This window comes from Lepidochelys kempii, chromosome 5 (genome assembly GCF_965140265.1).
Source record: "Lepidochelys kempii isolate rLepKem1 chromosome 5, rLepKem1.hap2, whole genome shotgun sequence".
In the NCBI taxonomy this organism is placed as follows: domain Eukaryota; kingdom Metazoa; phylum Chordata; order Testudines; family Cheloniidae; genus Lepidochelys; species Lepidochelys kempii.
Genome location: NC_133260.1, coordinates 80,819,488 through 80,846,824, shown reverse-complemented (window position 1 = coordinate 80,846,824; position 27,337 = coordinate 80,819,488). Strand labels below are relative to the sequence as shown.

At 41.6% G+C, this 27,337-nt stretch overlaps 1 protein-coding gene across 1 annotated transcript; it reads left to right on the top strand.

Moving 5' to 3' along the window:
• The first annotated feature begins 855 nt into the window (after positions 1-855).
• ALDH7A1 (aldehyde dehydrogenase 7 family member A1) lies at positions 856-25,487 on the top strand. The gene is made up of 18 exons (XM_073344850.1): positions 856-1,085; positions 1,694-1,747; positions 3,481-3,546; positions 5,206-5,286; positions 8,412-8,535; positions 9,592-9,724; positions 10,322-10,366; positions 11,455-11,532; positions 12,861-12,958; positions 13,966-14,007; positions 16,273-16,367; positions 18,035-18,119; positions 18,376-18,482; positions 19,729-19,845; positions 20,365-20,462; positions 20,639-20,712; positions 23,430-23,505; positions 24,983-25,487. The coding sequence occupies exons 1-18, from the start codon at positions 894-896 to the stop codon at positions 25,035-25,037; spliced, it is 1,620 nt and encodes a 539-aa protein (XP_073200951.1). The 5' UTR covers positions 856-893; the 3' UTR covers positions 25,038-25,487.
• Positions 25,488-27,337: the final 1,850 nt, after the last annotated feature.

Here is a 27,337-nt window from a genome sequence, read left to right as displayed (position 1 = left end):
GAAATATTTTGGAGTGGATCTCAATTTGCAGCCTTGGTATTGATGGATCACTGTGTTTTATCTCCTCTGAGCTATGGAATACAGTGCCAGGTTTCAGAGTAGCAGCAGTGTTAGTCTGTATCCACAAAAAGAAAAGGAGTACTTGTGGCACCTTAGAGACTAACCAATTTGTTTGAGCATAAGCTTTCGTAAGCTACAGCTCACTTCATCGGATGCATACTGTGGAAAGTGTAGAAGATCTTTTTATATACACAAAGCATGAAAAAATACCTCCCCCCCACCCCACTCTTCTGCTGGTAATAGCTTATCTAAAGTGATCACTCTCCTTACAATGTGTATGATAATCAAGGTGGGCCATTTCCAGCACAAGCACTCCTGTTCTTTTTTGGGGAATATAGTGCAGCTCCAGAACTCAGGCTTTGGAGGGTTTTGCTGCCTCAGAGTTCTCAAATGCCTTCGTTTAAAATCCCTGCATGAGTTATTACAAAGCTGTCTGTTAGCCTCACTCTGACACAAAAAAAGAAGCTACATAGTTTAAAATTCTGTACTGCAAAATTAAAAATATATTTCATTGCACAGTGAAGCAAACACTCCTCCTTAGCACTGATTTCTTTATACACTAGATGGCAGTAACTAATTCATTCGCTCCCTCTTTCACTAGCCAGTCTGTAAAAAGGATATGTTATTTTCGGAAAGAATAAACTCTCATTTATCGATAGTTGGAGGAACAGCGTGTCTGACAATCCAGGCTGAATAACCTGCCCGCACCAAGAATGTGGGCAGACCCCTGAATTCACCAATCATGTCTCCCCGACTTTGGGGGCGGGTCAGCGCTACGTATTGCTGGCTGCCTGCAGGCGGGTTCGTGGCTTGTGTTATAGCTGCCGTTCGCTATGCTGCCGCTGAGCTTTGCTCTCTCCAGGCACGTTTTACTGAGGAAGAGAATTTTAGCATCTTGTAAGAGGCCTGCTGCATTCATGACTACGTTCCTGATCAATCAGCCCCGGTATGCGTGGTTGAAAGACCTGGGGCTGAAAGAAGAAAATGAAGGAGTGTATAATGGGCTCTGGGGAGGAAGAGGAGAGGTAGGTTTGTAGCTCGAGGAACCCTGAACCAGGGGCACTGATTAAGAGTGGCTGACTTTCTGGATTAGGAAAAGCTGCTGCTAAAAGCGGGAGGCGCCTGAAATCAATGTGCTGCCGAAAAAAGGAAGAAACTTGATAACTATGTTGCAATCGGACAGCTTTGAAACCCTATAAAGTTATTGTTTCTTGCAAAAAAATTTCTCCGTGGGAGAGCAGAGTAGAAACGTTTTTCTGCCCCATCCCCCCGTTGTAGGCCCTCTGAAGTTAATCGTCACTAGCGCTGAATAATCACAGGTTTGTATGTGGTAATCTATTTAGGCTACAGCTTTTGGTATGTGTTATTTGGTTTACCCCCTTTGTAGGGCGATGTTATCTTGTTGCATCTAGTCTGGTCTGTCTCCCACTTGGAACATCTCTCCTTGGTTGGTGTAGTTTTTTCTGACACGCTTTGTGTTTAGTATATTTTTTGTATGTGTTTGCATTATTGCTTAAATTCCTTTTTGCATAAAAAAGTCACTGTGTCTCCATCCCCCCCCATCCAATACACACCAATATTTCCCCCTAGTTATGCATATTCCTAACATGACTGTAAAATATTCTTTCTTTAGATTGTGACAACGTATTGCCCAGCTAACCATGAGCCAATAGCAAGTGTGCGACAGGTAAGTTTGTCTTTTCTCTTTCTGGTGCCTACTTAGAGCAAGGGCTCCAAAAAGGCACATGGTAGCCAAAGGCTAATTTGGAAGATAAAGTCCAGCACCCTGGTGAAACGGCCAGTCCTCCACCCCAGCTGCTAGGAAGGAGAGGGAGATGAAATTCTGCTCAAGTTGCTGTCTGAGTCCTCTACCCATATTATTCTCTGGCAATCAGGTGGCTGGTAAATGTGAAGCTCTTGGTTTGCTGCTGGAATGGTCTCTCCCTCCCCAACCTCCTGCCTGTCTTGTGGAGGGAGAGGGACATTTTTGCTATTCAGTCTCTCTCTAGTCCTGGAGGTGCTGCAGAAAAGGAGGAGATTCTGCTGCTACTCCCTTTCCATAATCTTTTTTAAGGAGTTGGGGATGTAAGGGAAGCTCCTATTTTGTGACTAGCTCTAGTGCCTGTTGCTTCTGTTCATAACTTTCTCATCCAAGTATCTGAAACTGACATGTCTCTTCATGGTTTCACTGCATAGCAGCAATGACATGGAACAAGAGTCTTCACAATTTCACTGGTCAACCTGTGCATCAACTTCCGTGCTGTGGAGCTTAACTAAATTTCTGCTCCCTTTATTACAAAAACAACGTTCCAAAACGTATGTCTGCACTGTGGGGAAAAAGGAAAAAAAGGGTATTCTTAACATAGGTTAGCTCTGGTTAAAATATCAGTGAAGACGGCAGCTCAGCTAACTCGGGTTCACAGCTCGAGGGGCAGAGTCCTGTGACAGGGTTCCCGTAGGCTTTAACTCTTGTTAACCCAAGTTTAAAAGCAGAGTTGCTTTGTCTTTGCTACTGTTTTAACCTGAGTTAGCTAACCCTAGTTAAGACCCCTCCCCCCCCCATTTTTTTTCTTTCAATGTAGATGTACCCTTAAGCTCAAATGCTGCCCGTCTGGTCCTATAGGTGTGGTGAGCACAAACCAGTAGATCCAGATGGAGGAGATACAGCATGTGGGAGAGAGGGCTTGTTAGTCTATTCTCTTTATTCTCCCACCCTCCAAGTTTTCAGGCTTCATAGATCCAGTGAAGATGGGCTGGGTGCAAAGGAGTAAAGCTGGGAGGGTAGATACTCTGCAGTACTTTTTATTATCACTATTTTTTATTTTGTGTTAATAGTGGGATTTACAATAATAAAGCAAAATGTCACTAAATGGGCTATAAAAGTGGCAAAGAGTCCTGTGGCACCTTATAGACTAACATGCATCCGACGAAGTGGGTATTCACCTACGAAAGCTTATACTCCAATACATCTGTTAGTCTATAAGGTGCCACAGGACTTTGCCACTTTTACAGATCCAGACTAACACGGCTACCCGTCTGATAAATGGGCTATGTATTCCCATGATTTTTTCCCATGGGGAATACAGCTGAAGGAAAACTTTATTTAAACTGTAAACTTTAGCTAGGATAGTAGATATGTTCCCCAGACACCTTGTGGTATTAACTTTCCAATTTAATTTTTGTTTCTAGCAACTGTCTTGTCAGCACAGTTAGAAACCAGCATGTCACACTGTGAACACAGTTGCTTAGAATATAACTTTCCTAAAGAATGATACCTCCCAAGTCGGCACCGTCCACAGAAAATCCATTCTGCTTGAGTCATGCTCACTGCCTCTTCTGTATTTCAGCTTCAAGCAACCAAGAGCAAAGTAACTTCTGTGTTTTGTGTCCCACCCCCTGCTTAAATCCTTGTTCATTTAGGCCAGCTTGGAGGACTATGAAGAAACAATAAAGAAAGCTAAAGAGGCATGGAAAATATGGGCAGATGTAAGTTGACAAATGATTATTCATATTTTTGAAAGTGTCTCTACAGCAGATAAGGACCCCTGAAACCACAAAATTACCATTTTCTGTTGGAGACTTAAGACTCCATGTCCTATATGATACCTTAAACCTAAATTAACAAGGAGTCCGGTGGCACCTTAAAGACTAACAGATTTATTTGAGCATAAGCTTTTGTGGGTAAAAACCCCACTTCTTCAGATCTGTAGTCTTTAAGGTGCCACTGGACTCCTTGTTGTTTTTGTGGATACAGACGTACACGGCTAACCCCTGGTACTTAAACCTAAATTGTGCAGCAAGGACCTCATGATCACACAGCACCTTTTCCAAGCCCTTACTGCCCTCCAGGTCCAATGTGTTCGTTTGATATAAAATGCAAACCATTTAAATGTGTCTCCAAACTTTCAGTGTGCCACAGACTTTTGTATTGTAATGTGCATTTGTACTATAGAAGCTGTTGTAGGGAGTGGAAGGAAGCTAAAAGTCTTTAAAGCTAAGTAAGAAAAAGGCTAAGGTGTGTGTGTGTGTGTAAGATGTTTCTTGTTCGGTTGGTTTGTCCTCTCCCGCCACCCTGAAGCGGCCCATGGAGGAGGTTTTAGTATCTAGGAGGGCAGTTGATCATTGTGGTAATAGGGAAGGCACTAATTTACTTTCCCCTTGGATAACTTTTTTAATTTTGGGAAAGATGGATATTGCAATTCATTATTTTTCTCACCTCAGAAACCTTTTAGTGAAAATAGCTGCTCTTATCCCAATAATAATACATCCAACAATGATGGATAAATACATCAGGCCAAATTCTTGGCTAGGGTACATCAGCATATTTATGCTAGTTGAGAATTTGGCTCATCAGCGTTTTCTGCTGAAATTATCAGCAGTGAAATAGTTAACAAGGTTAACATTTAAAATATTCATAGTAGGTTTCAGAATCAATAAGCAGCTGAGTACGAATTGTTTCCATTAATATCAACAGTACTATAGTTTCAGCCTGCCTGCAGACTCTGGTAGATACTACTGGAGTGATTACATAAAGCTCACGTCTCGAAGGTTGTTTTTGCAACCAAAAGGATTAGATGGCTTTTTTTTTTTTGGATAGTTTAGCTTCTGTAGCATAGCTACATAAGACATCTCTTAAAACAGGGAATTGTGTTGCCGACTGCTCTGCCCTGTAAGTACATTATACACTACAGTCTAGCAAGATATTCACAATTCACTATATGATATCAGGGCTGGCTGGACTACAAAGGAGGGCAGTAAAAATACATAGTGAGCGTGGTATGTGAGAAATTTGCTTTCTGACAGGTCCCTAAAGCTCATATCTGTTTGAAAATGGTCCACATGTATGCTGGAATGGGATAAGGAGAACAGTAATTTGAAGTCTGCATTCAGCCAATGATAGTGTCTTAGCACCAGAACCCCTGAACCCTTAGTCTCATGAGCAGTTCTATTTGAGGCCCTGATTCAGCAAGAATTCAGCCTAACTTTAAACATGAGTAGCTCACTGTAGTCAGTGGGAGGAGAGAGGACAAAGGTACTGGTTGGTCTTCCCTTGATGGCCTGGCTGCAAGTGTCTGTAGCAGAAGGTGCAGTTTAGTCTCTGAATCAGTTTCTTTAAAAAAAAAAAAATAATTTTTTTTTGTCTAGGTTCCTGCACCTAAACGTGGAGAAATAGTGAGGCAGATTGGTGATGCCTTGAGAAAGAAAATCAAAGATCTGGGAAGCTTGGTAAGGTGTCCTGAGCAATGTGTACACATCTGAAAAAAGTCAAAATTATGTTTAACTCTGGTTTTAATGTAGCTCTGTGTAATTAAGTGAGAAATTGTTAGTTTTAATAACTTATAAATACTTTTTGGATTCCACTAATGATCTGTGGTAACAAGTAAGATTTTTTCTTTTTTTTTTTTTTTTAAAAGGAAACTAAATGTAAGCCTGCATTTTTGGTGCCCTATTTTAAAAATAATGCCACTTCACTTTAGAGCAGGGGTGGGCAAACTATGTGGCCTGAGGGCCACATCAGGGTTCTGAAACTGTATGGAGGGCCGGGTAGGGAAGGCTGTGCCTCCCCAAACAGCCTGGCCCCTTCCCACTTCGTCTTCTCTGACTGCCCACCTCAGAACCCCTGATCCATCCAACCCCCTTGCTCCTTGTCCCCTGACTGCCCCCTCCTGGGACCCCCCGCCCCTAACCACCCCCCTTGGGACCCCATTCCCTATCCAACCCCCCCTGCTCCCTGTCCCCTGACTTCCCCGCCCTCTATCCACACCCCCGCCCCCTGACAGGCCCCCTGGGACTCCCATGCCTATCCAACCCCCCCATCCCCTGACCACCCCCCTCGCCTCCAAACTTCTACCCCATCCAACCACTCCCTGTCCCCTGACCGCCCCCCCGGGACCCTTTGCCTGTTATCTAACCCCCCCACTCCCCACCCTCTAACCATGCTGCTCAGAGCAGCAGGACTGGCAGCCACGCCACCCAGAGCAGCAGCCACTGGCAGCTGAGGCTGCGGAGGAGGGGGGACAGCAGGGGAGGGGCCGGGGGCTCAAGAGCTGGGCAGGACGGTCCCATGGGCCAGATGTGGCTCGCAGGCTGTAGTTTGCCCGCCTCTGCTTTAGAGTTTTAAAGCGATGCCATCACAATTCTCAGGCTCAGAATTTGATCAATATTTTTCTTTTTCATCCACTGCCCTTTCTCCTTTCCTTCTTGTACCAGTTCACAAAAGCTGTATTTATTGTAACTTGTGTCTACGTGTGGGAAGCACTGCTTCAGTTTTTTAAAAGACAGTTTGTTTTTTAGGAAGTGGGCCACAAACATTTATGAATTAATAAACCTAGGATGGGGTTTTCAAAGGTGTTCAGAATTAGTCTAACTCCTCTGACTCCCATTTGAGCCAGTCGTCAAATTCGCAGTGATTTTAAATGGACTCGGGAGCTAGCACTTGAAAAAAATTATATCTCTAATTCACAAATGAATCAGCTCTCTAATTCACAAATGGTCTTAAAACTACACTAGACTCATGGTCACACTGTCATCTCCAGTTTCTCCCTTTCCCCTAAGAGCATTGTCCTCAACACACCTGTCAAAACAGGAAAAAATGTAAGTGATTCTGAAACTGTCCTCTTTCCAAACAAAGACCTTTACCATGCTCAACTGTCACCATGCTGCTTTCCCACCTTTCTGTGAGACAGGGCACTGATATTAAAATGGTCCTGAAAGAAGACTCCCTCTCATACAGAGCTTTTCAACCTGGGTTCTTTCTGGTGATCTGAAAAATAGTGAGAACTAAGATGTGGAGAACGAGGGCTTTAGGAGGTGAGATGGTCTGTGAAAGGATCTCAGTAAGTGCTGGTGCAGGATATAAAAGTCAGAGGATTGCTGCTGTTGGACCATTAGACAGTTTCCATGATGGAATTAGTGTGTTAGGTACCTCTGTGTTTACGCAGAGTACTGTTTTTCTGCCTAGTGTAGACAGAGGACTGAAAAATGTGCTAAAGACAGCATGTGCTGCAGCTCTGAGTTGCTAAAGCATGAAGTTATTACATGGTTCTCAACCTGATATGGGAAAAAAAAATACTAGAACCCTACTTAAAATCTATGTCCGCTGTTACACAGGAGATGATCATAATGGTATCTTTGGATCTTGGCTCTATGACTCCTAATGTGGTACTGAGATCCCATACAGATCCCTAGTAGTTTCAAACTCCCACTCCTTGCCTTTTGGGAGGCAGAAATCACTCCAGCACCTTTACAGATACAGATGAATGTTGGTGGATTTAAAAAAAAAATTAAAGTGCCCCTCCAACGTCCATCCCTTAGTCACAGACGAGGGCACCTCTTTCTCCTTGTGTGGCTGATCTTGAGTGCAGTGTGGTGCAGACTCATAGTGGCCATAAAGACAAGCTGCCCTTTGAACCCAGAGCTCAGACTCCTAGCCTGTTGTGTGTCTGCAGCAGTAGCAGGTGCCCTGTTCTGCAGCCTGCCCTGTCCCATTTGATACAGTTCCACGTGGGAAATTATTAGTTAAATTGGAGAAGATGGGGATTAATATGAGAATTGAAAGGTGAACAGCACTGCATTAGTCTTTTTCACGAGCCCATCAGGTTGGCGGCTCATAGTCATCCTGTCAACCGATACATCTTGGTCTTCATCAACCAGTACATCAACCAATACATTTGGGTCTTCTCTGTCGCTTCCAACTGGTAAGTCCTCAGCTTATAGCAAAAATATATAAACTGGCTATCAATAAATTTAGGCTTGAAATCGGACAAAAGTTTCGAACATGAGAGGAATGAATTTCTGGCACAGCCTTCCAAGGGGAGCAGTGGGGGCAAAAAACCTAATTGACTTCAAGACTGATCTTGATAAGTTTATGGCACGTAGCTGATCTGCAACTGCTACCACGAAATATCTCCAACAGCCGGTGATGGGACACTAGATGGAAAGACTCTGAGTTACTACAGAGAATTATTTCCCAGGTGTCTGGCTGGAGGGTCTTGCCCACATGCTCAGGGTCTAACTGAGTGCCATATTTGGGGTCGGGAAGGAATTTTCCTCCAGGTCAGATTGGCAAAGACCCTGGGTTTTTTTCACCTTCCTCTGCAGCATTGGACGTGGGTCACTTGCAGGTTAAAACTAGTGTAAATGGTGGATTCTCCATAACTTGAAGTCTTTAAATCATGACTTAAAGACTTCAGTAACTGAGCTGGAGGTTATGGGTCTATTACAGGAGTGGGTGGGTGAGGTTCTGTAGCCTGCAATGTGTAGGAGGTCAGACTAAATGATCATGATGGTCCCTTCTGGCCTTAAAGTCTGAGAGTCTAAAAAATGATCCCATGTGTTCTTAACATTGTCAGGTCTCACTAGAGATGGGAAAGATTTTTGTCGAGGGTGTTGGTGAAGTTCAGGAATATGTTGATGTCTGTGACTATGCTGTTGGCTTGTCCCGAATGATCGGTGGACCTGTCTTGCCTTCAGAAAGTAAGAATGTGTATTAACATTTGTATTTATAAAGTTCTGGATATAATGGAGCTCTTTCTACATTACTTCACTGTGGATTATATATTTATGCAAGTTACCAGTTTACTGTATCTGCTGTTGTGACTTGGCTGATCTACGTGATGACCTGTTTTGGCGCTACAGAGTGCGTCCATTTTTGCCTCAGTTAGAAACTACATACATACGGTGACAGAGAATTGAGTTCCTCTCCATTGACAAAGTCACTAAATCGAAGTATAGAATGAGTACAGCAAAATCTAGCTAGTTTGCACTGAGACATGAGAAACCTGTTGTCAATTCAGCTTTACAGATTGATGAGCCATCAGCAAGAAACATGCTTGTACTCTTGTTTCCCTCATTATCCAACTGACATGATTACTCCTTACAACTAGTTTACCAGCATGCTGTAGAGTACAACTGTAACATAGCATATATTGCATGAGTAATTAGTTCCTACAAATAGACTTCACTAAAGCTATTAAAGTTCTGCTGAAAAATGAGATGATGCTATTTGATGGAAATATCTGGCTTGTGGATTATTGAAATAATATTCACTGTATTTTCCAGCAGATCATCTAGCTGGAATGTAAACAGCCTTTCTACATACTAAGATACAGCCATGCACCAGGACAGCTCTAATACAATTTTGCTGAAACCGGCCTCTCTCCTTTTGTTCCTTAGCAGATTATCTGCATTGACTTTTTTGTGTCTGTCCTAACGGTTATTAGAAATATTGAATGAAGTCTGGTGAATCTACCAACAAGTAACTTATGTTGTGTTAAAAAATGTCCCACAATTGCCAATACAAAGGTAATAAATTGAGTGCTGCCCACATCAATGCAAATAAGATAAACTATCCACCTACTTCTGATAAACACTTGGGTAAATAGATGGGTCCCAAAAGTCAACAAACTTTGGCTCTGTCTCAGATCATGAAGATCTGTTGTAGTCCATGCCTTTTCTTTTCTTGTTTATTGAGCAAAACAGTCATGCACGTGCACACAATCAAATTGCTCTAATTTGTGTCTTTGTTTTCAGGACCTGGCCATGCCCTTATAGAACAGTGGAATCCTGTGGGATTGGTAGGAATTATCACTGCGTTTAACTTCCCCGTAGCAGTGTATGGTTGGAATAATGCAATTGCAATGATCTGTGGGAATGCTTGCCTCTGGTAAGATGCTCAAATACTTTAAACTAAAATACTGATAGTGGTAGTCTTTGCTTGTCACAGCAGAACTATGTTTGTAAGGATACTCTCAGGCATGCAAGGAATACTGTATTTGAAATGTCAGGTGTCTGGTTTTCATCCCACATTTATGAACTCTTCACATCTGATATTTCTAGGTTGGCTTCAAGTCCTGCTTAAAAGCTCTATTCTACCTGATACCGCATCCAGCACAATGACTGAAACAGCCCAATTAGGTATTGAGCCCTCTAGGCTCTACTATCATACAAATAATAAAGAATATGGTTGATATTTAAAAATTGGGTACATAGAGCTAGGCATTTGAATAAGTTGTTTGATTTTCAAAGGCTCTGGGTACCTGTAGCTCAGTTTCACTTCACTAGACGTTATGGATCTGTAACACCTCTAAATATTGAGCCACTTCCACCTAAGTATCTAGCATTAGACACTCAAATCTGAAAATGTCTGGCTAAGCTTACCGTGCCATACCTCTAACTCTGATTTCTTGCATAATACAAGAGTTGCATAAAGTATTTTGTATTCTTGGGAATGAAATTTGATTTTGCATTTTTTTTCTTAAAGGAAAGGTGCTCCTACAACGTCCCTCATTAGCGTAGCTGTTACAAAGTAAGTTTTTTGAATATCTGTACATATAATTGCTTTTGCACTTTGTCTCTGAGATCTTGTGGCTGGGATGAGAGTGGCTTTGTCTCCTTCCCCTGCCGTACAGACAATAACAACGTATATTGAATAAATTCGTTCCCTTGGTTACCCCTTTTTTGAGTCCTCTGTTGAGCAGTAGCAGATGTCTGGGGTCTTGCAGTTCAGCTTCTCAGTGGAGGAGAAATCAATGATGGAGAGTCTGCATGATGCTGTAAGTGTAAGATGTTTTGTATGTGCACATACCAGTTCTGAGTGAGACACTGAAACAGCATGCTGACGCTCCTGTCTTCTAGGAACCTCAGCCCAACACCAGTGCCTAGGTGTCAGGAAGCAACTTCAGGCTCTGATTACTGTCAGTTCTTGAGGCAAACTCTTCTGCTGCTTGCGCAGTTCTCTCTCTCTCTCTCTCTCCCCTCCCTCCCTCCTGAAGTTGCCTCAAAACAGAACCTGGCCTAATCCAAAACTAACAAGCCAGCATGTCCTCCCAAGAATCAAAACTTGCTCACATGCAAAGAAAGAAAACTTGGACAATTGTAACAGCGCCACTCGGTGACAGCTGTGATGACACTATCAGTACATTGAGGAGATGGCTTGCTATGTACTTTAACCCGTTTTGAGTAACGAAAGTACTACAATATTTAAAATACTGTTCATTCCTGAGAGTATGCCCCTCTCCCCCCCCCAATGCTAGATGCTACTTCTGAGAATAATTTCATTGAATTTCCAAAGGAAATACTATGAATAATGCTATAATTGGGATTTTATGTGCTCACCTGTCTTCTCTTTGCCAGTTACATCCTGGAAGATGCATTATATTTTAAATATGTGGATTTTGTTATAAGCCTTACTATTACACTGGACAAAGATATTTTTGGAGAGGAGAATATATTTATATATAAACGGTGCACCTGATACAGATGATACTCTTAATTTTTTTAATTATTTTATTTTTTTGTGACAAGGTGAAAATAGTAACTACTGATTTTTATCACATGCATCTGACTGAGATCTCTCAAATCCCAGTCTCTCAAGAAATTTCTCTTTTTTTCTAGGATAGTAGCTAAAGTTTTGGAGGATAACAAAGTGCCCGGTGCAATCTGCTCCCTGATATGTGGCGGAGCAGATATTGGGTAGGCAAAACTCTTGTATTTTGTGGAGAAGGGAATGGCGGAAGGGTGGCTTACGGGAATAGTCTAGTTTGAAAATAGCTTTGCTCTCTGTGGGCCTTGTACTACCACTTAGAAACCAATTGAATCTACCTTGTTTTATTTGCCTTTAACCTGAACATGCCTGTCTATCCATAGACTCTTTAGTGCAGGAAACATCCTATTTTGATTATCTGGAAAGCGTCCAGTACATTGCTGGCACTACTGTAAATATGTAACTAATAATTCCATGGACCATTGCTGGACCAACCATGTTACTACAAATGTAACAAACTGTGAATCTAGCTTCTAGTTTGGTGAGGGTATTTGTCCGCATTTTTAACTCTTATTCTTCCCCTCTCCCCCTACTTTGTAGCCACATCTAACAAACTCTCTGAACAGCCATAAAGAATACAACCGGTGTGTAGTCCCTCCTATACCCCTTCCCCCAACAACCTTCATGGGCATGCCAGTTGGGGATGCTCACTCCATAGAGGTACATGGGAGCCCACAAAGTGCCTAAAGCCTTGGAAGGCACACACCCCAAGTTGTAGTTGATAGCATGGGCCTGAAGGAAGCATTAGGGTACTTGGCATGCCATTGGTGCTGTACAAACAGCAACCAAGTGCATAGGCAGCTTTCTTCCTGTATGCAGGGTTAGACTTCAGAGTTAGTGCAGATGTCGCAGTACTAGAATCTGACATGGAAATATGGCACTTATTCTGGCACATACGCTCCTTTGAGTTGCATTCCAGTTAGTCACTGACTTGATTCTTTTAAATCTGTTGTGTGTTCGTGGCTTTCAAAGGCTAAGATTTTGTCACGCATATTTTTAGTAAAAATCACGAACAGGTCATGGGCAATAAAGAAAAATTCACAGAAGCCCATGACCTATCTTATGCATGACAAAATTGGGAGCTGGGGGCTCCCCACACCACCCCTGGAGGCTTGTCTGGGAGCTGTGGGGTCCCTCCACCCCCCCCGTTACCTCCATGACTTGAACCCGCTGTGCCTGGGAGCTGCAGGGTCCCTGCCACCACCCGCGGTGGCTGGGAGCCCCCAGGGCACTCCCCTACCTTCTGTGGCAGCTGGGAGCTCTGAGCTCCGCAGTTCCCAGCCACCATGGGTGGTGGGGGGGACCCTGCAGCTCCCAGGCACTGCGGGCTCAAGTCACAGAAGTCACGGAATCTGTGACTTCCAGAGACCTCTGTGACAAAATCATAGCCCTAGTTATAATTAAGAAACCTATTTTTCATGTCAGCTTGCTCCAATTGTACATGCTTTTGAGGATAGTCATGTGTTCTCTTATGTAGCACAGCAATGGCAAGAGATGAGAGAGTGGACCTGCTCTCTTTCACTGGCAGCACTAAGGTGGGCAAGCAAGTGGCACTTATGGTTCAAGAGAGATTTGGTAAGTATGTAGATTTTTGCTTTTTCCCCTGTAAGTGTTTCGTTTGTTTAGGAAGCGGGTCTGAGGGAACTTTGACAAATAGAACTTGTCTCATTGCCTTTTTTTTTTTTTTTTTTTAAACTTGTGTTACAAGGGCAGCAGCAAAGTTGCATTCCTGCTAATTCTAGCCTAATCCAGGACTTTTTTAGATTCTCCTGAAATCTGGCCTCTGCTGAACTCAGTGGGCCTGCAAATTGGTTTTTGATGGCCTCTCTGAATCTAACTGATTCTTGTCTAGTGTGTGATAATGCCACTGTGGTCAGCACTGATTTCTGGGAGGGGTCAACAAAAGGATTCTTGGGCAACTGCCCCTCCCCACCAAGTGTAGCTGCCCCATCTTCTCCCCCCCCCCCTTTTTTTTTTAAAGAAAGGTTATCAGGACATCACAGATTGCCTCTGCTGCAGAAGTGTTGCTGAATCCTGGATCCATGCCCAGTTGTCAAAATCTAGATATTTTTCAATGGGCAGTTCTCCAAATAACCCAAAAGCCTTGGGCCACTATCCCTCGATCCCTTTGAGGATTTTGGGTTGAATTTTGCACCCTCTTCAGTCACTCCCTGATTTGAACTATAGAATTCAGAGCAGCTTTCACTATCAAGGGCTCATCAAAGAATGGAAGGCCATACCTTCCCCCAAATTTAGAGATTTAGGACACTTGCCAGGAAAATAAGCACAAGTGCTAATTTTTCTTGTTGATTCCCTTTGATTTCATTAGCATCTCTCTCATTGTCCATGTCTTTCACACTCTGCACTACTTTAGTGGGTTTATTTATTTATTTTTTTGTTTTTTTGTTAAAGCAAAAACTCTCACTGTAGGCTAGACTGTGTTACCCTTAGTCCTCGAGTAGTACCATTGGTTTCAGTGGGAGCATTCATGGAGTAAGTATTAGTCACTGTACAGGGACGGTCTATGGTTGTTACTCACAACTAGCTTCTTAACTCACGTTATTATTTACTTATTTTAACAGGACGGAGTCTGTTAGAACTTGGTGGAAACAACGCCATTATTGGTAATACCCAATATAATAATCTCTTCTCATCCAATTTACTTTTAATGTTAATATTAACATAGTAGACTGATCTTTTTATCAGGGGTTGTTGTCTTCTGTGTATGGAAAATACCTAGCATACAGTGAATGCTATTACAGCTGAAGGCCCAGATTTAATAAGTTCCTTAAGCAAGTGCCTGACTTGAAACACATGAAATACCCTGCTGAATCAGGCCTAAGTAATATGTGAATAATGATCCCTCCCCCTCCACACACACCTCCCTTCTCATGAGCAGTCCTCTACTTCCCAGCTCTCAAGGCTCTACATCTTAGTCACTATCTTCCAGTCAAGGACTAGATGGAAATTCCTTTGGTTTGTCAGTGCCTCTCCTTAACTGGCCAGAGGGATCACTGTGGAACAAAACACCCTTAAAAAGCTGAACAGGCAGCCTCTGATCTTGGCATTGAGGGATGGGGTTTATAAATTGCACTCAGGTGTTTCACATGGTTGTGCTGAACATAAATACTGGATCATAAGACTGCTATTTTATAGGGTTTCTCAAGCTAAAAATAGTAAAGCTACTACCTCTATTCTCTATTAACTGAAAACTGTAAAATCTGAATTTATTTTTTCCAGCTGTTGCTTTTCCCAACATTGCTTTATTTATTTATTTTTGCATTGCACTCTATTTGGGCGGTAAGTCTAGAATGGTCATTTTCCCATCCCGGTTGTTGTGTACTAGTGCACTGCTGTTCTGGGTTTGCAGTATTCTGGGGGACAAACTAATTTAGGAAAATACCAGTGAAAAAAGGTCAAGAAAAATTTGTCTATGTATTGGGCCGTGGGGATGTGATTTTATTTATTTATTCTGGTACATTCAAATGTTGGGCTGAGGACCATGTTTAAGGATGGCTTTAATTGCGGGTAGCTGTGTTTTTTAGTGTTCTAGAATATATTTATACTATATATTTATACTATTTTATATATATAAGTGCCAGCCAATAGGCACATAATTCTGGGAAAACATTCTTAAGAAAAATACCTATTTCCCTCTTTTTATTGCCCAGTAGTATAGTTCAGATTTAAGTATCTTAAAGCCTGATCTAGTGCCCATTGAAGTTGATGTGAGTCTTTCCATTGACTCCCAGGGAGTTGGTTCAAGGTCTTAGGGAGCAGCTCGGGTAGCTATATACAGGCTACCTCTGCTCAAGTGAATGTGCTACAAGATCAGGGTGGCCATGGCAGCATGGTCTGCAGCTCAGGGTACGTACTTGAGTTTGTATTCAGCAGGTCGGGCAAGATTGTACTTGAGCAGCTAACCTGAGCTGCAGCTTGTGCCACTGCAGCCATGCTGATGCTAACACACTACCTCATGCTAGCACATGTATGACTACCTGAGCTGGGAATTCTACCTCCTTGCTGCTATGTAGATGTAACCTTAATGGGGGCAGGAGAAATATACGCGAGTTAACACTTGATGTCTTGGTACACGTTTCCCCTCTATTGCACACTTTTAGCTTTCGTAGATTGTTAAATTTCTAACCATGCCAATGGATATCAAATCCCTCTGAAACTCGCTAAGTTTTATTTCTATGTCTTGTGGCAGGAAGTAGCATAGATTCTCTTTCTGTGGTTTTAAACGTACTGCCTTTCGTGGTCGTGGGCTTGTTTGTGTGACAAGTGTAAAAGTTGCCTGATCGCTCTTGCCTTTTATTTAATAATCTTGTAAACCTACAAAGTTCCTGCTGGCTAATCTGTCTGAAGGCATTTGGAACAATCAAACCCCAGTATGACACCAGTTTGAGCTATATTAATTTTTAAACTTGCCCCTTCTTTTTCTGCTTCATGATTTTTTTTTTTTTTTTAATTTTATTTTGCTGCCCTGGCTCCACTGAATTAGTCACTTGTGCCCTTCGGCATTGATCCTCCATGCTATCTGACGGCCCTTTGGTGGTGTTTCTCCATGCCATCTGGGTTCCACTCAAGCAAAATGGAGAGGGGAGGGATGCAGGAAGCTGGTTGCAGCTTCTTGATTCACAATCAAGTTGTGTTGCTTGGGAACTTTGTTCAAAGTGGCCTGGAGAACCAAATCTTTGTGCTTAATTCCAAATACATACAGGAAACTAGTTTTAAAGTGTCCGTAACCTATACTATTCATTCATCTCTTTTCTAGTGCTACCTGAAAGGCCTGATAGAGTTTACTATGTTGACTAATTTGTGTATACTGAATTTAGAGGGGCTTGAAGCCAATAACTTACACCTTGATGTTCAATTCCTCTTTTAAGTGTTTGAAGATGCAGATCTTAACCTAGTCATCCCCTCTGCTCTATTTGCTGCTGTGGGGACAGCCGGCCAGAGATGCACAACTGCCAGAAGGCTGGTGAGTAAATATGTATTGTACAGTTGGGATAGTTAAATCATCCAGTATGAAGTTGGAGAACAGGCAGTAGTATTCTTAAAACATACTTCTAATGCATCTAAAGCCAGTGCGACAGGAAAAATGACTATTCACCTGCAGGTCATGATTGAAAGTTCCAGAACTATTTCCTTACATGTTGTTTTTAAAAATGCCCAATGACACTAAAACTATAAAATATAAAATCTAATATTTCTCATCCTTTATACTTATTGAATTTCACTTTGCTTTCATTGCCAAGGCAGTCATCTGCATTTATTTGAAATATACTGCAGTTCCTGCTAGCAGGTAGTACAGTGTTTGGATTACAGCATACAGGGATTTTCTTTAGTTTTTAAACAAGTAATTTGTCAGATTAAAATTGTTTTGACCATCTCCGATGATATTATTTTATAAAAGCTTGTTTTAACAAAATCTAAATATTGGATCCTAATTTAACTGATGTCCCTTTTACATGAATAGTTACTGAACAAAACAATAATTTGAGCAGGAAAACTTCAGCTAGTTTGCCCAGTCTAGGATTCTAAAACTAATGTGTTTAGTGCTCAAATATTTTGTCTAATTATTACACTTCAGACTTCAAAGCAATTTTGGTAAGAGGAAGTTCTTCTCAAACTCGGTAAAAGCTTTAGAAAGACATTTATAATGAATGAGGGAGATCCATTCTAAATGAATGTTGCAAATTAACCATAAGCAAACAAAGCAAGAATAACATATCAATGTGTTTTCACCATTTATTTTGACTTGTGTTTAGTTTTAAATTGATAGTTTATGTACTGGATTTTTGTGTAAGCTCTTGATTTTTGTGTAGCATGAGACTTCACAACAGTAATTTGATATCAAACTTCGCTTGAGATGGGGAGTAGCACTTTTTTTCATAGAATCATAGACTATCAGGATTGGAAGGGACCTCAGGAGGTCATCAAGTCTAACCCCCTGCTCAAAGCAGGACCAACCCCAGCTAAATCTGTTTTTTTTTTTTTTTTTTTTAAACTGACTGGAGTGTGAAGATTATCAAGGCTCTGCTGTACATTTCAGTACTTTTGTAGTGAGAGAGGCTACATGTCTTCAATTTTCCATCCAGTGAGCTGGGGTAGGGTGGGGTGAGAGAAAATATTTCAGAGTTGCTAAATAGATTTAAAATCTATTTATCTTCTCTTTGTATTACTGGGGATTGATTCCTCTTCTACAGGCATTTTGTTGCTAACTCTCACAATGTTATCATGAGTCTTAGGATATTTGGAGGGTTTCTTCCTTAAAATCCCCAGGTTATAGCTGTGTGTGTGTGAGGGAGAGAGGGAGAGAGAGAGAGGGAATCTCAACTTTTCATTTGGAAAAATATGCCTTTTAGACCTTGTGGAGGAAAGCTTTGAAAATGTGACCTGCGCGTTCCCTGAAGACCCAGAAACCATAAGGCAAATTCAGAACCCCCTAGTTAAAAAAGAGAATAGCTTTTAAGCCAATCTCATGATTTTTGAGGCCTTATTTGGACTTTTTTTGAATGCTTGAGGTTATTATATAGCTCCTATTCTGCAGGGCTGCCCAAAGCTCAACACATAAAGTTTTTTTGCAAATTTCAACAGCTGTGACATATTACTAACTGTACATAAAATTCTTGTGACTCTATTTAGTTCTTGCATGAAAGCATCCATGATGAGGTGGTGGAGAAACTCGCTAAGGCCTATGCACAGATTCGCATTGGTGACCCATGGGACTGTAAGTAGGGTTTTATTTTATTTGCTTCTACTTATGGAGGGAAAAGACTGTTACAAAATGATCAAGTTAGCCCCTCTTCTAACTGAAGCTGTGAAATAAGAAGGAGGAATCTAATTAATCCTAATTGTTTTGTTTATCTTCCTTTTGTTTGTGGCTATTTTCCCAGCTATCATGGTGATAGGCATGTTAGAAATGTATACAGTTGTCTTAAAATAATGTCTTTGAACTCTATGTAATATGCTCTTTTACTTTTCAGCTACCACTCTGTATGGGCCTCTCCACACTAAACAAGCAGTGACGATGTTCCTTGATGCAGTGGAACAAGCCAAACAGCAGGGTGGCTCGGTGGTGTATGGTGGGAAGGTGATTGTTTTTACTATCCGGGCTGTTAGAATAGAGCATCAGAAAAATGACCACAGATTGGTGGGTCATGGAGAGCATATTCCGACTGAATGTATCCAGTGCTGTCAGGGACTTCAAATATGTAAGTCTATCAAGTCAGACATGTGGAGGGTGGGGATGGCTCCACCTGACGTCTGAGGCAACATGTTTTAGAGAATCGAGGCGAGTCTGGGAAAATGAAATTCTGAATTCAATGTCAGCTCTTCCACTAACTCAGTGTCTGGCACTGGACAAGTCTCTTGCACTTTCCACAATCTGTGGAAAGAGGATACTGCTTTCCTTATTCCTGTGTTGTTTAATTGCAATTCACATTTTCACAAAAAGAAAAGCAGCTGCCCTCCCCTCCAAACCCTGGCCTCCCATTCTCAATGAAACACAGAAGTTAGGGCTCTGAATGACAGCCTGAGTCATGTAAGCATCCCCGTGGAGCAGGATAATAAGCTCTTAACCAGGCCTTCCATTTGGATTATTGCAATCTCCCTGACACCCATATTTTCCCAGGTTTCTGGCTGGTGGGTCTTGCCCACATGCTCAGGGTCTAACTGATTGCCATATTTGGGGTAGAGAAGGAATTTTTTCCCAGTTCAGATTGGCAGAAACCCTGGGGATAGAGGGAATTCGCCTTTCTCTGCAGCGTGAGGTACGGGTTACTTGCTGGTTTGAACTAGTGTAGGTGGTGGATTCTCAGTCACTTGAAGTCTTTAAATTATGATTTGAGGACTTCAGTAACTCAGCCAGAAGTTAGGGGCCTATTACAGGAGTAGGTGGGTGGGGTCCTCTGGCCTGAAATGTACAGGAGATCTGACTAGATGATCGTGATCATCCTTTCTGGCCTTAAAGTCTGAGTCTTCACCTTCAGTGCATTCAGAACATCGCCAGTAAAGTGATCTTCCCTGCTTGCCATTCACAACACAAATGGGAAGAGAGAAGTTTACCTGGCTGTCTGTAATTTGATTTTGTGTGTATAATTGTGTGTGTAATTCTGTACATTTTTCTTTTCTATTCTAGATGTGTTACTGAGTAGAACTTGGTACAGTATGTTCCGTTTAGCTACTCATAGAAGGTTTTCTGTTTCTCACTGCAAGAGATAGTTACTGCATCCAAACCACTGAATGGGATGCAACTAAGTGTACCTAGTTCCTAAGCCAAAGACTGATTTGTCTGAAGCAATAACTTGGCTATCACTTTTTTTGTGTGTGTTTTGAAGGTTCTAAATCGCCCTGGTAACTATGTTGAGCCAACAATTGTGACTGGCCTTCCCCGTAATGCATCCATCGTGCACACTGAGACATTTGCCCCCATTCTTTATGTGCTGAAATTCAAGGTAAAACAAAATAGGAGGAATTAAATGAGCTTTGGTTCAGTGTTGTTTCAATAGTGCATATGTCTTGTATGTTAAATTAAACCATGCAAGGGGGAGAGGGAGGAAGAGAGAAGTATTCCCACGTGTGTGTCATGTTCATGAAACGGTCCTAATAGGTGTATTATTGGCCAATTATTATGGTTCTCAACTGTAGGGGTATCCAGCATAACTGCATGGCTCAGGACTTGGTTATGTTTATATATCTTATTTAAAAAGCACCCAGGCTTAAAGATGGGAGTCTATACAGGACTGTAGATATTTATTGCATAGATTGGGGGGAAAAAAGCTCTTTGTCATTGCCTTTCTGTACAGCCTGGCATGCTAATAGCTGTACATCTAGTCACATATTTGCCATGTGATTAACAAGATGCATCATGGCGCTAGTTTAAGTTAGCATTCTGTTTTTCATGGTACCTTTTTGTTGTGTTCACTGCTTGTCTTCAGTAGTCCTGGCATAATTACTTATGTAATTCCTTCTAGACAGAAGAAGAGGTCTTTGCTTGGAATAATGAAGTAAAACAAGGTCTCTCTAGCAGCATCTTCACCAAGGATTTGGGCAGGATTTTCCGCTGGCTTGGGTATAACTCGTACATTTTTCCTCTTTCTAAAACACAGGATTGTCTAATTTGCAAACACTTAGTCAAATATTACTTCTTCAACATTAAAGCCTCTTTTAGAGAAGACACCTGGCTCTTTTCCTTACCATGTGACTACAGAAGATCACATCATTTGTCTATCTTGTCTTTGCTCTTAGGCCTAAGGGATCAGACTGTGGTGTTGTAAATGTTAACATTCCAACCAGTGGGGCTGAGATTGGAGGTGCTTTTGGTATGTCAATTACATTTCCTACCTTGATGTTTTGGAACAAATTGATAGATTTAATAGCAGTAAGTCACCACGACCAGATGGTATTCACCCAAGGGTTCTGAAGGAACTCAAATATGAAATTGCAGAACTACTAACTCTGGTATGTAAACTCTCGCATAAGTCAGCCTCCGTATCAGATGACTGGAGGACAGCTAATGTGACACTGGTTTTTAAAAAAGGCTCCAGAGGCAATCCTGGCAATTACAGGCCAGTAAGCCTGACTTCAGTATCAGGGAAAATTGATTGACACTATAGTAAAGAATAGAATTATCAGACACATAGATGAACATGATTTGTTAGGAAAGAGTCAATATGGCTTTTGTAAGGAGAAAGCATGCCTTACCAATCTATAAGAATTCTCTGAGGGTGTCAGCAAGCATGTGGACAAGGGGGATCCAGTGGATATAGTGTACTTGGGCTTTCAGAAGGTCTTTGACAAGGTTCCTCACCAAAAGCTCTTAAGCAAAGTAAGCAGTCATGGGTTAAGAGGGAAGTTCCTCTCATGGATCAGTAATTGGCTAAAAGATAGGAAAAAGAGTAGAAATAAATGGTCAGTTTTCACAGGGGAGAGAAATAGGATCCCCCAAGGATCTGTACTGAGACTAGTGCTGCTCAACACATTCATAAATGATTTGAAAAAGGGGTGAACAATGAGGTGGCGAAGTTCACAGACGATACAAAATTACTCAAAATGGCAGTCAGCTTTGGACTTTATTAATAGTTACAAAGGGATCTGTCACAACTGGGTGACTTGGCAACAAAATGGCTGATAAAATTCACTGTTGATAAATGCAAGGTAAAGCACATTGGAAAATATAATCTCAACTACACATACAAAATAATGAGGTCTAAATTAGTTGTTACCACACAAGAAAGATCTTAGTCATTGTGGTTAGTTCTCTGAACACATCCACTCGATGTGCAGCGGGAGTCAAAAAAGCTAACACTGTTAGGAACTACTGGGAAAGGGATTGATAATGAAAGAGAAAATATCATAATGCCACTCCATAAATCCATGGTATGCCAACACCTTGAATACTGCGTGCCATTCTAGTCGCTCCAGCTCAAAAAAAGATATTAGAATTGGAAAAGGTACAATGAAGGGTAGCAAAAATGATCAGGGTTATGGAACAGCTTCCATATGAGGAGAGATCGAAAAGACTGGGACTGCTCAGCTGAGAAGAGAGATGATTGGGAGGGGAGGACTGTGATAGAGATCTATAAAATCATGACTGGTGTGGAATAAAGAAGTGAATAAGGAAGTGTTAATTTGCTCCTTCACAACACAAGAACCAGAGGTCACCCAATGAAATTAATAGGCAGCAGGTTTAGAACAAATATAAGGAAGTACTTCATGCAACACACAGACAACCTGTGGAACTTGTTGCCAGGGGATGTTGTGAAGGCCAAAAGTATAACTGGGTTCAAAAAAGAATTAGATAAGTTCATGGAGGATAGGTCCATTAGTGGCGATTAGCCTAGATGATCAGGGACACAACTTGGTGCTCTGTGTCCCTAAACCTCCAACTGCCAGAAGCTGGAACTGGACTAAAGGGCATGGATCATTCAATAATTGCCCTGTTCTGGTTGTTCCATCTGAAGCATCTGGCACCGGCCACTCAGAAGACAGGATGCTGGGCTAGATAGGCCAGGGGTCTGAACCAGTATGGCCATTCTTATTTTATGATGCTTTTAGATGATCCTGTTATACAGCAGTGGGGCCTATGGTATAAACCTGAGGTTCAATTTTTTAAAAAAGTACTTTTTTTTTCTTTTTTTTTTCTTATGAACACACTGTTTTCTTCTTGCATAGCTTTTGGTAAAGACTAGTCATAGCATTGCCACTTTAAGGATTGCTTATTTCAGGTCTTCTGACTTCACTTGATTTTAAAGGCCAACATCTGCCCAATTTCTTCACTGTAAATATACAGAAATCAATGTTATTGCTCTGCATTTTGCTAGTGTAGCAGAGACTAGAATTTGGCCAGTGACAAATTTTCTGTTCCATTAAAAAAACCCTTTATCTAATAAAAGAATAGCATATGGAACATTTATTGCTATGAAGGAAAGGTAACACCCATCAACAAGGTATTTTGGATGTTAGAAAAGATCTCATAGCTTAGGAGAACAACCTCTCACTGGGCTGAAAGCACAAACTGTTAAAACCAAAATTCCAATTGCTGCATGCATAAGAAAAATGGCTTTTAAAGATCTGCTGTGCATGTGTATACATCATGCCAACTACTGCACTTCTTCCTAAGGGGATCTGTAAAACATATATTCACCTTTTGCACTTCTCTCTCCTAAACCTCCCCACCCTGCAACAAAAGAAAATAAAACTGTCACAGCATTGCTCTCACACTACATAGTTATTTTCTTCAGTTAAAACCAACCATTCATATAATACAGTTATCAACAGGAAGGCAGAGAGACAATAGTGCGTGAAGGCCAGCAATTTCAACCTGAGTATGTGGAAGTGGGTCTCTGTTTTTCTTCTAAAGTTGGGGAAGGAGAGGAGCTTTTTTACTTCTGAGAGTTTTAACTGAATTTATAAAAAAACTCTCATCCTCCCTGCAGTACAAATATAACTTTGGTTGAAGTGTGGGAGCATAAAATAACCACAAAGGAGCTTCTATCCCACAGTGGAGTAGCTTTTTTTTTGTTTTTGTTTTGTTAAGGTGGTGAAAAGCACACTGGTGGTGGAAGAGAATCTGGCAGTGATTCCTGGAAACTGTACATGAGAAGGTCCACTTGGTAAGAGCGAGGCTTACATAATTTAGCTACATATAAATGTAAAAATGCACAGGGAAACTTGCTAAAGTTGATAGCTTGTAAATCTTAAGTTGCAAGAGAACTTCCCACAGCAGCAGTAATAGTCCCTTAGTGGTAGTGTGGGCACTACTGGAACTTCCTAGCTAGTAGTAGTCTCAGAGATTGGTCAGTGGTCTGCTGGCTAGACTGCCCAAAGAGCTACAGAGACCAACAGATTATACCTGTAATTGGTTAACTATTTGTTACAAGAATCTGCCCATTTTTAAAGAACAGAAAGGAGATCTGTTCTTCCAAGAAGGAAGTAGAGTATTAAAAACATTAAAACATTATTAAAAACATCAGTCTTAAAAACATCCAATACAAGGCCAAAAATCTAGGTACCCATCCTTTTTGGAAAAGGGGGAAAAGCCCTGACATCTATAGAAGGTATTATAGGGGGTATTATGATTAGGGGTCTGGAACACATGAGTTATGAGGAGAGGCTGAGAGAGCTGGGATTGTTTAGCCTGCAGAAGAGAAGAATGAGGGGGGATTTGATAGCTGCTTTCAACTACCTGAAAGGGGGTTCCAAAGAGGATGGCTCTAGACTGTTCTCAATGGTAGCAGATGACAGAACGAGGAGTAATGGTCTCAAGTTGCAGTGGGGGAGGTTAGATTGGATATTAGGAAAAACTTTTTCACTAAGAGGGTGGTGAAACACTGGAATGCGTTACCTAGGGAGGTGGTAGAATCTCCTTCCTTAGAGGTTTTTAAGGTCAGGCTTGACAAAGCCCTGGCTGGGATGATTTAACTGGGAATTGGTCCTGCTTCGAGCAGGGGGTTGGACTAGATGACCTTCTGGGGTCCCTTCCAACCCTGATATTCTATGATTCTATTATCTTTTTAAATATATTCATTTTAATCTTCCTGATCTTGAACTTGACTGAGTAAAATATAATTGCTCTGATTTGTAAGGAAATCTGTGAGCTGGTCTCTACAGAGAGTAAGGTCACTACTGATAGTGACAAGTATTTAGATAAATACTTAATTTCTATGAATGTCCATTTTTACTGGGTGACTATGACACACAGCAGCAAACACATGTCCTAAACCATATGTATGCCAATAACTAACATCCTTGTTTCTGTATGCAGAGGGCCACATAGTATAGACGAGGAAGTAGAAGTTGCTTTCAGTAGTAGAAATCTGTCTGCCACAACACTCTTGGTTGGAGACAAATGGAGGATTATATCTTCTCTTCAGTCGGGTGAAGAGGAGGTAGTTAGGAAGGGGATACAATCCTCCTGTGTTGCCCAATTTCTACACTATAGAGATTGGTAAAAATGACTTTTCGCCATGCTTTTTAATTTAAAACAAACTGGCAACTGCGTTAAGGAAGGCTTGTATAATTGAAATGGTTCTTGTAATTGGTTTCAATGATCAAGTCTATTTCCTAAATTCTTCTTGTTTTCTCTTTCAGTACAATCAACTACAGCAAGGATTTGCCTTTGGCTCAAGGAATCAAGTTTCAATAACAACCTTGTGAAACAGGGTATTCTGAAAACTCCTGACATTTCAGAGCCATGCACTTTCTAACCTTTATAATTGAGATAATGATTTGAAACTATATTGCACCAAAATAACGGCAGCAGCTACCGTACTTCCATGCCAGAAAGCCAATTGTTATATTTTGCATCAATTTAAATAGTGTATCAAATTCTTATTTGATCTTTGGGGGAGGGGTTTTGCATTGGATTAAAGTGGCTTGCAGAATTTTACCATGCCTTTTCTATGTACTGCAGTGTCAGCAGAATTTCTATGCCCTTGTCCAAACACTGATCTTGCTGCGGGTGTGGTTGTTAGATCCACGCTTCAGAAATGCATGTTTAGTGTTTAACCAGTACTGGTCCCATATCAGGGACTGTAGTACGGGGGCTGCTGAACCCCTCTTAAATGTATAAATAAAAGCACATTTCAGAGACTCACGATGCTTCTGACTTTTTTTTCCATGACTGACATCGGGATAGGACTCTTCACCTTACTGGTCCTATGTGAGCTATCACATGATTTGGCTACAAATGTCACAATCCTGCTTCTTGCAGCACTAGCTGAGCCTGGGCTCTTCATAGCATGTAATAATTTTATAAGTAAAACAAGATAGATTATCAATTTAAAATACTTGATAGTTCTGTAGCATGGGAAGTGTTTTGGGTGGCACTTTCTAAAGAACTGAAAGCTGACCTGATTCTACTACCCGAGCAGTCAATGGGAATTTTAGCAGACTTAGGCCGATCCCAAACATTTTTGAACATCTAGCCTTTGATTATAAACTGACTTATTTAAATTAGGACATAGCCTTTGTAGAGACATAAAGTGCATTGCTTGAGACATTCAAAACTAGACCGCCCAGTCCCCGAGCAGCAGATTGATCACTAGTCATTACATGATTAAACTGTTTCCCCTTCTTGATGCTCCTCAGTTCTTGGAGAGACTTCAGGGAAATTCTCAGTTTCAAGCACCTCTGCCACTGCCCTTGTTCATTGCGGACTACTGCCACCATTTAGCTCCTTTATAGAGAATAAGTAACAAGCACCTGCATATTATTGGGACTATAATTCCATCTAGGGGTTTGCTGATCTCACAAATCATAGAATCATAGAATATCAGGGTTGGAAGGGACCTCAGGAGGTCATCTAGTCCAACCCCCTGCTCAAAGCAGGACCAATCCCCAATTTAAATCATCCCAACCAGGGCTTTGTCAAGCCTGACCTTAAAAACTTCTAAGGAAGGAGATTCTACCATCTCCCTAGGTAACGCATTCCAGTGTTTCACCACCCTCCTAGTGAAAAAGTTTTTCCTAATATCCAACCTAAACCTCCCCCACTGCAACTTGAGACCATTACTCCTTGTCCTGTCCTCTTCTACCACTGAGAATAGTCTAGAACCATCCTCTCTGGAACCACCTCTCAGGTAGTTGAAAGCAGCTCTCAAATCCCCCCCCTCATTCTTCTCTTCTGCAGACTAAACAATCCCAGTTTCCTCAGCCTCTCCTCATAAGTCATGTGTTCCAGACCCCTAATCATTTTTGTTGCCCTTCGCTGGACTCTCTCCAATTTGTCCACATTGTTCTTGTAGTGTGGGGCCCAAAACTGGACACAGTACTCCAGATGAGGCCTCACCAATGTCGAATAGAGCGGAACGATCATGTCCCTCGATCTGCTCGCTATGCCCCTACTTATACATTCCAAAATGCCATTGGCCTTCTTCGCAACAAGGGCACACTGCTGACTCATATCCAGCTTCTTGTCCACTGTCACCCCTAGGTCCTTTTCCACAGAACTGCTGCCTAGCCATTCGGTCCCTAGTCTGTAGCTGTGTATTGGGTTCTTCCATCCTAAGTGCAGGACCCTGCACTTATCCTTATTGAAATCATCAGATTTCTTTTGGCCCAATTCTCCAATTTGTCTATGTCCCTCTGTATCCTATCCCTGCCCTCCAGCATATCTACCACTCCTCCTAGTTTAGTATCATCCGCAAATTTGCTGAGAGTGCAATCCACACCATGCTCCAGATCATTTATGAAGATATTGAACAAAACCGGCCCCAGGACCGACCCCTGGGGCACTCCACTTGACACCGGCTGCCAACTAGACATGGAGCTATTGATCACTACCCGTTGAGCCCGACAATCTAGCCAACTTTCTACCCACCTTATAGTGCATTCATCCAGCCCATACTTCTTTAACTTGCTGACAAGAATACTGTGGGAGACCGTGTCAAAAGCTTTGCTAAAGTCAAGAAACAATACATCTATTGCTTTCCCTTCATCCACAGA

Coding starts and splice junctions, on each gene's coding strand:
- ALDH7A1 (XM_073344850.1), top strand. CDS start 894: ATGCTGCCGCTGAGCTTTGCTCTCTCCAGGCACGTTTTACTGAGGAAG. Junction 10,367..11,454: donor ATTAGCGTAGCTGTTACAAA/GTAAGTTTTTTG, acceptor CTTTTTTTCTAG/GATAGTAGCTAAAGTTTTGG. Junction 20,713..23,429: donor TGAGATTGGAGGTGCTTTTG/GTATGTCAATTA, acceptor TGTTTTGTTAAG/GTGGTGAAAAGCACACTGGT.